Source organism: Crocuta crocuta, unplaced genomic scaffold, assembly GCF_008692635.1.
Source record: "Crocuta crocuta isolate KB4526 unplaced genomic scaffold, BGI_CrCroc_1.0 scaffold207, whole genome shotgun sequence".
NCBI lineage: Eukaryota > Metazoa > Chordata > Mammalia > Carnivora > Hyaenidae > Crocuta > Crocuta crocuta.
Genome location: NW_027531996.1, coordinates 2,725,947 through 2,741,243, shown reverse-complemented (window position 1 = coordinate 2,741,243; position 15,297 = coordinate 2,725,947). Strand labels below are relative to the sequence as shown.

Sequence of the window (15,297 nt, the reverse complement as noted above, 5' to 3'; positions counted from 1 at the left end):
CTACCTTCCAGGAGCTAGCCATCAGATAAGGCCGATGAGATAAGTATCTATGCATCAAGATAGAATGGGATGGACTCAATAACAGGGTTCTACGTTTTTGCAAAAAGGTCATCTGGAAATCCATGACGCTTATTCCCATAGCTTCATGGAGCTGGTATTTCAAATGTTTAATTTCTACTTAAATTTTGCATTAATGACAGGGATGGAAATAGAAAGTCTTGGATCTTTCTAGCTCATACATTCTTTGGTCCCCTTGGCCATTCTCTCTCCATCTTCTTGCCCTCTAATGGACAAGAAGGGAATTCTTATTGCTTCCCTGAACATTTCTTTTGTTTGGAGACTGTCTCACACTCCAGGACTTACATAAACTACATAAACTCTCATAATTTCCCACTTGTCATTTAAAATCTGAAGCCCTTCCAAAGCACACAGACTGCTCTCCCTCCTTCAGTGATAATGTGGTTTCCGGGATCACTCTAGTATGTGCTCGGCTTCAGCACTCAAGGGAGATAAAAGGGTAGTCCCAAATGGACTCAGGCAGTGCCTCTCCTGGAAGGAGGGAAGGGGCCACTCAGTTCAGGACAAGGAAAGCCTCATCCCCAGCCAGACCAGCTGCTCCCCACTTCTCTGAGCTCCAATCTTCTTGCTCCTCCAAGTTCACACTCATGGGAAGTTGTCAGAAACTGCCAGCTTGGTTTTAAGTCCCCATAGTGCATGCTCTCTGTCATCTCTGAAGCCCCTAGGTCTGTGAGAGCCTTGGCTGGCCCTCTGCTATGTCCTAAACAGACGAAGAGCTCCGAGTGGCTGAGGACCATGTGGTTCACCAACAACACTGCTAGAACCTGGTCTGGGGAATTTATCTCCCTTTGAATAAAAAAAAGGAAACTATGGATTAGGTGGGCAAAGGTTTGGACTCCAAGCCAGTAAAGCCGAAGTTCAGTCACTCTAACTGAAGGGGAGCCAGATAGAGTAATTTTATAAGGAGGCAAACTCTATTCTCCAGTACAGCTGAAAACCTTGCCCCAATCCACAGTTGTGTCGGGATGTTATAAATATGTCAGAGATTGTACCTGGGTAACACGAGAATGATTTAGAATATCCCAGCCTAGCTAGTAAAACAAAACAAAACCATTCCTGTTTTAAGGATGAGAAAAAATAATGCCTTCATCATGATATCCTAGCCTATGTAGATCCCAAAAGGACAGGTCCCTCTGTTCATCCAAGGAGTGATAATAGGGTAGTGATCCAACTCTGCTGTGGGTCTTGGGGCCAAGGACATCTCTAACCTTTAGATCTCCCATTTACAACATGAAGATCTACCTCTTGGCTTGCCCTGATAATGGATGAAGTCGTATAAGAAAAGCAGTTAGAAAGGCTTCTGGTGCATAGTAAGAGTCCAATAAATATTATGCTCTTTCCTTCAGACAAATCCTTTAAACCAGCTCCAACCACCATGACTGGGGTATCCCTGAGACCTGATGAGGTTTGGGAGGAAAGCCTGGTTTTGAGAGGAAGGGATCTCTAATGATTTTCCAAGCCCAGGACCCTTTCAGCTTCTTGCAGAGAATGTATGCTTCAAGTTTAGCTTTGGACAAAGAAGATTTCCTGCTTCTGTGAGTGGGGATGCCCTTGCAATCCCATTATCTTCCCTGTGATTAGGTTGTGTGTTCCTTGCCAAGGTTACCCTGTCAGGTTTGCTCTTCTAGTTGTGCGTGCCTGATGCTCTCATCCCTGGCCTGAGGCTGCGCAAAGGGTAAAGGGTCCACATGCATGTCCTCTCCCCGGGTGGGCATTCACAGCCATCCAAGCATGTCACACATGAGAGGAAGCCTGGAGCAGAAGATGGGACCCCCACTTGGGAAAACCTGGCATCTGCCTCTCTGTAAGCCAGATGAAATCACTTTTATCAGTCCAGAGGAGAAATTGCACCCCTCCGCTCAGCCCGTGGGAAGACCCCTTCCTGTCTCACAGAAATATTAGGGAGTTTGCTTGTCTAGAGATGAGAAGGGGAATCAGAACCAAGGAAAGTATTGCTAACTTAGGCTCTTAAAGCATGTGGCATTTTGTCAGTACACCCAAAGCCAGTGCACATGTTAGGTGGTAATTTCCCTGGGACTCTGCAGCTAGCACATCCCAAGTCTTTCACAGGAGACAGACTTCCCAGCCTTCTGACATCTGCTCCCATCTGGGAGTCTGTCTCATGGTGACCCATAGTATCTACTCTGGTGGTTCCCCCAGTCAGCATCTCCTGAGCATTTGGCTAAGAATCTACCCCAGAAGTTAATCGTTGGCCTGGTATGGAAGGTCTGGGGCAATTTACTGGAATCAAGAGAACCTTAAGCTGCCACCTGACACCATATCTATCCCCTCCTTCCCTCACCCGCTCCCCTGACTCTTCCAAAGAACTGGAGAAACAGAATACCTTTGTCTCCACAAGGAAATAGAAAGGTTTCTGGCTGGGAAATTCCCCCCCGGAAAAGAAATAACCAAGATAAACAACTCTATTGCTTTTGGCTCAGGCTAGTGAAGGGAGTCTCAGGGAGTGAGAACAAGGGCAAAGGTGGCAAGGGGAGCCTGAGAGATCACTCTCTGGGCTCCTAACTGCTTAGAGCTTCCTTATCTTTATGGGTGCTCATTATTGCCCTGCATTTGTTGACATGGTTTTCTCCCTTAACGCTCTCATTGCCAAGCCACTCCAAAGGTTAAACCTATTAAAATCCATGGGAAAGTGGGGTTCCTCTGTCCACTTCTTTCCTCCTCTGGGCTACAATTTGGGTCCTAAGGCTGACCCCTGGGACCCTCAAACTGCACTCCCTGCCCCAACCCAGGGCTACATTCACAGATGTGACAAGGTTTGCATGCACTGAACCCTCCAAGTGGCCTTATCTTGGATTCTCCAGCTTCATCTGCCCTGAACCACAAGGCAGGATAACAGAAGCCACAATACCTACATTTTTAACTCTGACCCCATGACCAAGTCTCTGGGAAATTTTGGGCCTATCGCTCAGCATCTCACGGTCTTGATTCTCTTATCCATAAAATGGTTGTAATCATATCCATTCTGTCTTAGTTACAGGGAAGTTATAAAGCTCCAGTGAAAACATAAATGACAATGCTGTGATACGCAATGGGGGCTCTACAAGTGACAGGAATGAGCACTAGGATAAGCCTACAGCTGTGTTTGGGGTGCGACGCAGTACATCGGGAGAAGTGAAGAGCTTTGACTTTGGAGTCCTGCAAGGCTGGGTTCAAATTTTGCCCCATCCACTGCCCCAAGACCCTGCCCACCCTCACACTTAATTCCTTAAGAAAAGCACTTAACTTTAAGCTTTCATTTCTTCCTATGTAAAATGGGGAGAAGGACATCCATTTCAGAGGGAGGTATTAAGTTTAAATGAGATAATACATGTACATTATTTAACACAGTGCTTGGAAAGAGATCATGGTAAGACACCATCATTGTTACACATACAACTATTATCCTTCCCAGGCCTCCTTTATGGGTCTCGGTTTACTTATATGAACACACCATAAAATATGCCAGGGATGTAGGGAGGGCAGCTGAAACAGAGAGATGGGGCCACTTGGTGGTAACCAATCATCCAGAAAGCTATTCCTGAGACCTTATGGATCTTGCCCAGGACCATGACTCCCAGACAGGGATATAGAAAAAAATGGCACCTGTGTCCTTATCCCAAAGAAACATGCAGCTTAGTTGAGATGACAAAACTCTACTTACAACTATTAAGGAACAAAAAATACTGTGAGGTAAGGGGACTTTGAGCTGTAATGGGGAAGGCGGAGCCATTCATTCTTGCAACAGGATTTATGTCAGTTATTGGAGCTACAAAACCGAACAGGTGTTTCAGGAACTTTAAGGCCCACTTAGTCTTGGAAGACACAAGAGCTTCATACTTTGTGCTATTGTCTTTCAGCTCCCCAGGAAAGAAGTTGGCCTGGGTGGCACAGCCCCGTGAAAACCACCAGCGATGAGGCTCCTCTTCCTCACCTGCCTGCTGGCTGTCTTCCCAGGTGCGTCTGTCAGGCCCCTGCCCACCCCTCCAGGATCCAGTTCCCTGGGAGCACTAAGCCCTATCCGCAGGGATGCCACTCTCAAAACCTGCACTCCTTCGAGGAGGAGTCGGACAGACGATACAGAAAGGTCACGTCTGGAAATAGATAGGTGACCGAATGATGGGGGTGGTCAGGGACAGGAATGGCAATTCCTCATTTCAAGGCCAGGAGTCTGGTGGAAGGTCTTCACCAGGAGAAAAAAAAAAAAAGATCTTGGCCTTAACCCAGGCATCTCTAAGAGTTGCTATAACTTATCCTTCTTGGCTGTCAATATTTTTGCTGGGAAAAAAAGAAAGGATCTGGAAAGTGTTTTTAGAAACATAAGAAAATAATGGATAATAAATTCAATGGCATAGCACCCTACAAAGTGGCTTTTTTTAATGAAAAAGGATATCATTAAATAAATTTGCCATTCCATTGTCCTTACAGTGATGATCTTTAATGAGTTACAATTAGAATTTAATACCGATTAATCAATCACTTCACCCAGTCACAACAACTGTCCAGCTGTAGTATACAGCAAATAACCCACGGAAGGTACATGTTTCAGGAGGAAAATTTCATCTCCTCGGGGTGAGCTGTCAGGATCCTTTCAGCAGGCTTCACCTCCTCGGGCCTCAGAAAACCTCTGTCTTCTGTCCCCACAGTGGTCTTTATGAAGAGTCCCATATTTGGTCCCCAGGAGGTGAGCAGTGTGGAAGGTGACTCAGCAACCATCACATGCTACTATCCAGCCACTTCTGTCAACCGGCATACCCGGAAGTACTGGTGCCGCCAGGGAGCCAATGGCCGCTGTACAACCCTCCTCTCTTCGGAGGGCTACATCTCCAAGGATTATGAGGGCAGAGCCAACCTCACCAACTTCCCCGAGAACAACACATTTGTGGTGAATATTGGCCATCTCACCCGGAATGACTCTGGACGCTACAAGTGTGGTCTGGGCATTAGTAGCCGAGGCCTGAACTTTGATGTGAGCCTGGAGGTCAGCCGGGGTAAGAACCTAGGCTCCTTGAGCTCCTTTGGGAAAGTGACAGGGGCTCATCTCAGGAGCAATGGGAGGGCTTCAGGAAGAACTTCCTGAGAGGGAAGAACTTCCCTGGCATGGGATGAGAAGGCTGTGAGGCCTCCTTCCAGAGGCAAGGGCTTTTCATAACAGAACATAGAAATGAGACATATGAGACCTGCTTGGGGGTAGTGGGTGGACTTTCTAGGTGTTCAGGGCCTATACCATTTTAGGGTTCTACTAAGGCTGTAGCTTAGAAGAGCATCAGAAGGACTAGTTCTCTCACTGTGTTTGTGGCAGGTGGAGCAAGAGGGCTTTGAACTGAGGGGGACAGAAAAACCAGGGAGAGATTTATAGAGATCCTTAAATTCCTGCCATTAGTGCACCCTTCAGATCAAGACCTTAGGGCACCGGAAGACTTCTTTCAAAATGCATTTTTTACCTGGTATCCATTAGTCTATCAACACCCTCAGCATAAATTAAATGATCAGTTCTTGCCCAAAGACCAGGGCCCTGAAGGAGTGGGCCACTGAACAAGCCTGTTCTACTTGAGAAAAAGAAAAATAAGAAAGATCTGTCTGACAAGATTGAAGGACAAAGGCGTATTAGATAATCAAGAAGAAATTAAGAGAGAAAGAGGTTTTAAGGGATGAAAACTGGAGGGGTCCTTAGAGATATGTTTTGCTCCTTTGGGACGTGCCTAGTATTATCTGTGGACTAAATGAAGAGTTCATTCAGGTGGTCATATACAGTCATAAAATGGGAGAATTTTAAGAGCTGAGGACAGCTTGGAATTGACTCTATACAGGATGTCCAGACACTGGAGACCACAGGTATATACTTTAAATGGCAACAATTCATTCCTTTACAAAGCAGCCCATTCCATGTTGGGACTGTTGTAAATTTTAGAAACTCCATCTCAACACACTGAAATCCAACACCCTATACTTATATTTATCTTGTTTATTTCAGCACACATTAATTTGGGCACCTATGCATAGGCATTGTGCTAGGGACTGCATGGGAGTCAAACATGTAAAGGATGTCTTTGCTCTCAAGGGACTTCCACGCTGAGGGGAACATAATTAACTATATGCAAGATCAGATGTAAAAGAGATACAGCTGTAAGTGTCAAGAGATCACAAAGGAGGAAGAGATTAGTGCCAGCTTAGGGAGGGCTTCATGGAGGAGACAGCAATGAGGCTGAGTCTTGGAAGACATATTTTGACAGTGTCCCTCTGGGGAGGAGAGCTCCGAAGGTGAGAGGCACACCCAGGCCCTCACTGGGAGTACTGAGCAGCCCTGTGTTTCAAGAAAGTGAAATCACAAATTGCCACCTGCTCCCTGTCCTGTAGGTCCTGGGGTCGAAAATGACGTTGAAGTCTACGTAGCTGACTTGGGCAGACCAGTGACCATCACCTGCCCTTTCAAGCATGGGAATTCTGAGAAAAGGAAGTCTGTGTGCAAGAAGACAGGCCAGAACTGTGTCCTAATTGTTGACTCCAATGGGTATGTGAACCCCAACTTTGGAAACAGAGGACATATCGTTATTCAGGGTACTAGTCAATTAGCGTTCAGTTTCATTATCAAACCAGTCCACCTCAGCGACGCTGGGATATACACCTGCCAGGCTGGGGATGATTCCAGTGGTGATAAGCACACTTTTGACCTCCAAGTGCTAAAGCCTGAGCCTGAACTGCTTTATGGAGATCTGAGGGGCTCCGTGACCTTTGACTGTTCCCTGGGCTCTGACATGAAAAATGTGGCCAAATTTCTGTGCCGGATGAGCAATGGGAAAAACTGCGACGTGGTCATCAACACCCTGGGGAAGAAGGCTAAGGCTTTTGAAGGCAGGATCTTGCTCAGTCCCGAGGACAAAGGCCTCTTCAAGGTGCATATCACCAGCCTGAGGAAAGAGGATGCAGGGCACTACCTGTGTGGAGCCCACTCTGATGGCCAACCTCATGAAGACGGGCCCTTCCAGGCCTGGCAACTCTTTGTCAATGAAGGTGAGACCTGAGACTGGGAGGGGAAGAGGTGCATCAGCCCAGCAGGAGGGCTGGCTCCCACCCTGTGAGTCTATCCAGTATCCATCAGTCAGTCAACAATGTCTGCTCCCTGACAAACCCTGAACTGCATGCTCCATGGGCAGCTGGACAGGAGAGCTAGAAAACACAGCCTCTGCCTTGTGTTACCTACTACCTATTACTTGTGTAATAACTAATTAGGTTATTAAAGGCCTTTCGATGGCTGTCCCTGATTAACAGAGAGGAGAGTGAGGCACTTGACTGAGGCAAAACCTGTAGATCATTTGGGTCTCAGAGAGCCGTGATGAGGACTTAGCATGGAGTTCTGGGCTTGCAGGGGCCACCTGTCCCTTCTCTTTGTCTTTTGAGCAGAATGGGACCTCATCCCTCACACTCAAATGGGAGAAAGTTTGGCTCATCTTGGTCTCAGAGCTCTCCCAGTAAGGCAGTACCCCAGCCTCTAAATTTCCCCCTCAACACCTCATAGGGTCATTTTTTATTCTGTATCATCTGGCCTACGCAGCTCTACTTTGGCAAGCCAGCAAGGTAGTGAAATAACTAAATCCCTGCTCCCTCTCACCTGGGAGCATCCTGTATAGAGTTACCCTCGTGAGAAACAGCAAACCAGTACTTGCAGTTCAATGTCCCTGGTCTTGTGACTTTTCCTTAAGGGGCTCACATTCCCTGCACATCATTTTTATACCCGGCTCAGTCCTCATCACATTCCTCAGCATCTTCATAGCTCAGCATCCCCATTGAACCTCAGCTTTAGCTTATTGGAGAATGGCCATCCTTTACTAAGATGACCCTCAGGGTCATCACCAGTTAAACCTTCTGTGTTACCTAGTTTATATTTTAAGTCATACCATTCTAAATATGTTTTCTGAATTTGGAGAAAAACCATCTCCTTTTTTATGGTACGAGCTAATAAACAGACAAATAGTTACATGTGGACAGATTTTGTAAGAAGCCTAAGGAGTTCAAGGACTGATAGTGTCTCCTTAAACTCCTTCTATTCTCTGCCCAGAGTAAGGTGGGAAAAGAAAATGAGATGCCCAGGCTACTGGTGAAGATCACTGGAGACTGGTTGGATGGCTCCAGCTATAGGCTCTGTGACATTAGGAAAGTCTTTCTCATTTTCTAAGGAGAGTGAGGTAAATAGTCTAAATCTCACTCCCCACTCTGGCTGAGACCATGGGGAAGAGACTGCCCAGACCATGTTGCTTATGTTCTGAAATTCCATCTCCATCTGTACTTTCAGAGACCACGATGCCCCATACTCCCTCTGTGGTGAAAGGTGTGGTCGGCGGCTCTGTGGCAGTGCTCTGCCCCTACAACCCTAAGGAAGTAGACAGCCTAAAGTACTGGTGTCGCTGGAAAAATACTCCAAACGGCAGCTGCCAGCAGCTGGTAGAGAGTGAGGGGCTGGTTAATGAACAGTATGAAGGCAGGCTCGCACTATACGAAGAGCCAGGCAATGGCACTTACACGGTCATACTCAACCAGCTCACCACCAAGGACGCTGGTTTCTACTGGTGTCTGACCAATAAGGATGTTCGCTGGAGGTCCACGGTGGAGCTCAAGGTTGTTGAAGGTAAGAGCTGAACTGGGGCAAAAAGGAGGAGGGGCAGCCCCAGGATTATCCAGCCTGCAGCAACATCACCCCGAAGCACTCTTCGTCCTAACTCATCCCATGCTGATGGGACAGACCTTGGGAGAGAGCCCATCTGCAGAGAGGTCATGTTTTCATAATTGTTATAAGCGCCCTTTTCTGTGCACACGCCACACTCTCCAAACCACCACACAGAGCACCTTTTATTATCAAGAATGTTGGCCTCTTTCACGGTATATATGGCATCAGCTGAAGTAGAGTGCGGCTCTTTATATGGAGTCTAGAAGAGAAGAGAGGAACAAGGAAAGCAAACTGAAGCCGAGAGTCTGTATTTTGTGATAGACTCGATTAATGTATGGGGTCATCAATAATAATCATGACATAGGCCCATCATTACATTCTTTATGTATTCAGTATCATGCATTTATTTATAATGCTACCCAGAGAGGACACGGGCTGTGGACAAAGATCCTCACCACAGTCACTTCCCTGCGGTATCGCCGATGCCAACTTGTGTGCCTATTTCTCCCTCCCTCTCTGCTCCAGGGGAACCAAGCCTCAAGGTACCTGAGAACGTCACTGCTTTTGTGGGAGAGAGTTTCAAGCTCCCCTGCCACTTCCCATGCAAATACTACCCCCATGAGAAATACTGGTGCAAGTGGAGTAACAAAGGGTGCAAGACCCTGCCCACCCAAGACGATGGCCCCAGCCAGGCCTTCGTGAACTGTGACCAGAATAGCCAGATCATTTCCCTGACCCTGAACCCAGTTGCCAAAGAGGATGAAGGCTGGTACTGGTGTGGGGTGAAGGACGGCCACCGATATGGAGAGACCATGGCTGTCTACGTGGCAGTCGAGAATAGAGTAAAGGGTAAGTCTCTGAGGGCAAGGCCTATGCCCCCCTCCCCCGGTGACACCAGAGAAAGGCTCCTGCCTACAGGCTTCTCCATCAGGGGTGGCCCCTAGGTTTGGTTATAAAAGACTGGAGGCAGGTGGAGATTTAGCCTCTACGTAGTCCCATTTAACCCTCTAAAAAGAGCATCTGAAATAAATACACAAACTAAAAATAAATAAATAAATATTAATAGGTTTGCCATATAACCTCAGCTTCAAGACAAGTCCTGTAGTTGTCGCTTCAGGCCGCTTTGAAGCTCTTTACATAAGAGAGATCTTCTATACAGAAATTCCAAAGTCACTACCACATGCAGTATCCTCTGCCAAAGCCTACTCTCAAAAGAGGGCCAGCTATCTTCACGTACAAGATCTGATCAAGAAAATTAAGGCAACCTCTTCTAGCAAGTTTGCATCCTAAGTCTCTTTTTAAAATGTCGCATAAAATGTTTTATCCCTAGGGTATGATTAGTCCTTCTAGAAATCCTGCTGTGTCTGAGTGCAGCTAGTCTGGTTCACTGAGGGACCCATTGCCAAGCTGCCACCAGGGGGCAGCACTATTGCACGCAGGCCTGCGGTCCCCAGGCCTTGAGCAGGGTTTCAAAGCTGAGAAAACCTTCCTTCTCCAAGCGATAGGTTAGCCCTGAAACAGAGCTGGATCTATGCCATGGAACCTTGTAGATGGAAATGGATTTGGCATGAACAGGACAGAGGTCATCTGACAAGCTAGAAAGGACCATCCCTTGTCTCCTAGTGTCATCTGGGACTCCACTCTAACAGCTTTGAGATTTTACCCTGCCCCTGTGATTGCTAATGAAGTCTCACTCCATGGATTCCCTAACTCTAGGGAGTGAAAACAGACAAAGAACAATAATTCAACCCCTCTCGTCCTCCTCCAGGGTCCCAAGATGTCAGCCAAGCGAATGCTGCTCCTGGTGAACAGGCAGTAGAGTCAAGTGTCAGGAAGGTTGGGAACAAAGTGATTCAGGATCCTGGGTTTTCTGTGGAGGACAGAGCAGCGAAGGATACTGGCGCCTCCGCTGGTGAGAGTGGAGCATCTGCAGACACGGGCAGGTGAGGAAGACTATCCCAGAGGACAAGGACCTGAGGCTGGGCCATGGGGACCACAGAGGAGAGCCTGCCAACCTGCTGGGAGTGGAGCAGTCCCCACCACCTTGGCTTGTGCTCAGGAGGGGCCTCTGCCCTTCTCCTGTGGCTGGGGTGGCGTCCACCATCCCGTTTAATTTCCCAGGCCTGGGACACAGAGAAGACCCAGTCTTTGCTTTTGCCATGTCTGAGAAGTCTCCTTAGAAGAGTAGAGCTAGGGGACCACATCAAAAGAGGGACTGAAAGAAGGAGCCAGTGAGACCCAACCTGCCAGCACATCCTGGGACCCCAGGTCTCCCTTCCAGTGACTAACTCAGTCCTTCTTTCAGCTCTGCGGGACAAGGCGGGAGCTCCAAAGTGCTCGTCTCCACCCTCGTGCCCCTGGGCCTGGTGCTGGCACTGGGGGCCGTGGTAGTGGGGGTGCTCAGAGCACGGCACAGGAAGAATGTCGGTGAGTGCCCGGGATGCCCCTGCCCCCCATCTCCGACCCTGTGCCCTTAGACCTCAGTTAGGGGTTTAGCTGCTCTGTGTGGGGGGCTGTTACAGTCCCTTCTCTTTCATAGGCTCCAAGAAAGGGTTCTGGGAAAGCAAGATGGGGAAAGATAAGGGGATGTACATACCCAAAACGTACATTAAAGTGCTGCTGTCTCTGGAACGTCATCTCTGATGGCTCAGGGTCCAAGTTTAGAGGCAGGCTTATCAGGAGGAGGAGCTCAGGAAGAACTACACTTGTACCGTAGTTTGAGAACTAACTGGTTGTGTGACTTTGGGTGTCCCCATTTCATGTCTCAGTTTCCTCAGGGCTCAAAACAGGGATAGTAGTAACAGTCTCACAGGGCTGATGTGAGGACAGAATGAGACACTGTGCATGAAAGATCAGGGGTCATTGAATCTTGATTATCTGTGAAGAAGGGACAGAAAAGGAGACTCTGATCATTTCCGTTCTTCTTTGGGTCAGAGTCAGAGGTGGGCAACCTGCCACACTGCCCCTTCCAACTATCCTTTGGGGCTCCTTCTGAGGCAGCACGTCCTGCTCACATTTGTCCTCTGTCCCTACACCAACTTCTCTCTCTCCTGGACAGACCGGATTTCGGTTAGAAGCTACAGGACAGACATTAGCATGTCGGACTTTGAGAACTCCAGGGAGTTTGGTGCCAATGACAACATGGGAGCCTCTCAAGTCACTCACGAAACATCTCTCGGAGGAAAAGATGGTACGTCCCTCACTCAAGGGAACGCCCAACCCCTGGGAGAGCAAGAATTAGACCTGACTCTGCCTCTGGGGTGGGAATATGAAGCTAGTGAAGGCTAATCCCCCCACCTTGCTCTTCACATAGAGTTCAGCGCCACCACTGAGAACACTGTGGAGACGGAAGAACCCAAGAAGCCAAAAAGGGTAAGAGTGAGGAGGGAGAAGGCGGCCCCACTTATGTGACAAGGAAGTGCAGTATGAGGGACTGTAGTTAGACCTCAGGAGAAACTACCTCAGAGCAGGGGCTCATGTCAGAATAGGGAAGATAGTGTCAACTTTTTGAGGGCAAGATGTATCTTACTGGTTATGGTGTTAATGTGGCTGAGGTGCAGGAGCTGAGCTGCATTTATAGGCTGTGAACATGCAGGAGGGAGGGAGACTGGGGGTTCAGAAGGAAGTGCATGGAAGCTTCGGCCACAGAGTAAGAAAGGTCAAATGTCAAATGCCAGTGATTAGGTGAGTTGTCTTCTGGAGCTGTGGAACCTGTGGACTTCAGGCCACCCACCCCCCTTTAAGAGTTTGCTCAGGAACAGCCTTTTGTCTGGGTCTGAAAGACATTTGCTGGCAGTGGGCAATTTGATAGTCACTAGAAGCTCTTCCCCACTCCAACCACATGCCATATTACTTGAACTCCTACCGGAGGTGACTTCTGACTCTGGGTCACATATTACCCTCCTTCTACCCTCTGTTAACCCCAGGGTGTAAATGCTTGTTATCATATCTACTCTCCCTTGAAGCAACGGAGACCCTGAATCTGGAACAACTAGCGGACTAAGCTAGTCCTCCAGCTTCCCCTCCAGCCCTGTGTTGTGCAAAGCTCCATCTTTGAGCTGGTGGTTCCATGGCTGATAGCAGCCTGGACCACCTTGCCCACATACTGCGTGGGCAGAGCTTCCGGGGACAGGCCCAGGCAACAGGGGTGGTTCCACTCCATGTGTCGGAAGGCGGTAGTGAGACAGAGGGAGATATTTTTAGAAACTGCAACTTTCCGTTTCTCAAAATTCATCCTTGGTGAGCATGGGGAGCTAGACTAAGAGCAGCGGGTCAAAACAGTCTGGGGTTGCTTAAGCCAAGACTATGAACTCAAGACATTTAGTGCCCACCCTCCCTCCGACCCCCACCCACTGAGCCAACACCCCAAACACTGACTCCTTTCCTGTTGTCCCCTCAGTCCTCCAAGGAGGAAGCTGACATGGCCTACACTGCCTTCCTGCTCCAGACCAACAACATGGCTGCTGAAGTCCAGGGGGGTCCCAGAGAAGCCTAGGCATCAGCTGCACTCTCCCACCACCCATGACAATCACCTTCAGAATCATGTTGATCCTCGGGGCCCTCAGCTCCAGGGGGCTTCACTGCGTGCATTCACACCCCACTTTTCTACCTGTGCTCAGAGGGTGTGCTGGTCCCTTCTCAGTGAATCCAAGCTTGGCCTAACTGATCCTGGTTGGGTTGATGCCATGAGGGGTTCCCTCTGCAGCTTATTTTCACAAAAGAACACAAGAGTGGAAGGATAATTAAGATCTTGAAGGCACCACTCAGAAAGAAGAGAGATCACATGAGTGGGGAGCTAATTTCAGAAAGAAGGCTTTTCTGCACCCTTCTAATGGGATTCTCAAAGGGATTCTCCTCTCTGCTCCACCCCTCCTTCTCTCCATCTCCCCCTCTCTTTCATCTTTTCTTCTTTCCTTCATTGAAAATACATATTTGGATATTCACTAGAACCAAGGTAGTCTTCTAGACCCTGGGACAGAAAGGCCGCAAACCCAGCCAGCAGCCTTGTTATAAACATCACGGAGTCCTTGGAAACTGTGGCTCCTCTTGGTACAGTTATACTCACCAAGACCTGAAATCCTCATCAGGTATACTCACCTCTGCCCATAGTGGGAGAGAAATCATAAGCTGTCTGGAGTCCTGGGGCCTTAGGGGTCATGTAGTAGGAGTGTATATACAAGGAATCATAAACACACGTGCTAACCTTTCTCACATGAGAGGTGAAGAGGTTTGCTCAGGGGAACCATGTAGCATAAACTAATGTCAAAACCAGGTTTGGTACCTCTACCTGTCCTCTCGGCCGGGAATCTCTCTACAAGGACCCTTGCACTCCTGATGGAGGCAGAGTTCTAGAATAAGGAGGAGGAGGAGGAAGAGAAAAACGTAATGGAGACTAGTCTTTCACAAGCCCCACCTCAGGGAAGAAGACTCTTTCCTTTTCTGTCACTCAAATGGACCCAACGGGATAAAAGAGTGGTCAGACACTCCTAAAGCTACTTATGCGAAGAGTTCTGAACCAAAGGGAAGGAAAAAGGATGTTTGATGATGCTGGGAAGGGGCTGATCGCCAAACAAATAAGGTTTAAGGTCTTTTTCCCTCTGAGCTCTGTACTTCAACCAGCACCTACTAGCTGACACTTGCTTACAAATCAAAAATGTGATTCAATAAATAATTAAAGACCATGATTGCCACCAAGGAGGCTCAGATTGCATTTGTCCCCATAACTTCTTTTTCCAAGACAGCCCTTTCCGGGTGTTTTATTTTGGTAACCACTTTCAGGCACTCCAGACTGTGCGCCTAAACCAAAGCTCCCTGCTCCTCCAACGCTGGACCCAGCGGGGGAGGGGGGAGGGAGAGGAGGGGGAGGAAGGGTAGGAGACTGCTTATAAGTGGGACCAAGATGATCAATAAGAGAATAGCTTGGGGTCTACACCAATGTCCGAGAACCTGAAGCTCTGTGTTACAGAACATAATTAAGACTATTTATAATGGAATAAACTGAAAGCAAGTATAACTGTGCTCCTCTTAGGTGTTAAGAAAAAGTCTTGGTTAAGTATCCATGGACTATGTGACCTTGAATCTTATATCTCCCTGAGGTATCCTTCCAGATAGGCTATTAATCAAAATTCAGTAACCAAATGAGTAAACTCCTTCCATAGAAATATCAGCTAGAAGCTAGTTAAATGATAACTTAGCTTTCAGGATATTTGACCCAGAGTCTCTTGGGAGACAGTGATTAAATAAAGGACCCCCTTGTCTGCCAGGGCCATTTCTAGGTTCTGGCNACTCCTCCTCAGGGCCTCTGTGTATGAGAGTTCTCTCTGGGAGAAAGTGCTTCCCAGGCTTCTATCCTGCCTGATGTGGGGAAGAGAATTTGCTCCCATCTGGACCTTGAACATACTGCTTCTGATGCTTCATGCTTCCAAGCTTGCCCTTGACCAGATGCAGATTTCAGTCCTCCTTAGTCTCCTCTCCTGCTCTACCAACCACAATATCCAGGCCTGATTCGCAGACCCTGACTTGTATCGGAGTCTTAGGCTCCACTCTGGCCCAGAGAGGTG

General features: G+C 48.0%; 1 protein-coding gene across 1 annotated transcript; it reads left to right on the top strand.

Annotated features, from left to right (window-relative positions):
* Positions 1-3,989: 3,989 nt before the first annotated feature.
* On the top strand, positions 3,990-14,431 carry PIGR (polymeric immunoglobulin receptor). The gene is made up of 10 exons (XM_077775105.1): positions 3,990-4,032; positions 4,722-5,066; positions 6,433-7,086; positions 8,366-8,698; positions 9,263-9,586; positions 10,506-10,680; positions 11,043-11,164; positions 11,796-11,927; positions 12,051-12,109; positions 13,137-14,431. The coding sequence occupies exons 1-10, from the start codon at positions 3,990-3,992 to the stop codon at positions 13,230-13,232; spliced, it is 2,283 nt and encodes a 760-aa protein (XP_077631231.1). The 3' UTR covers positions 13,233-14,431.
* Positions 14,432-15,297: the final 866 nt, after the last annotated feature.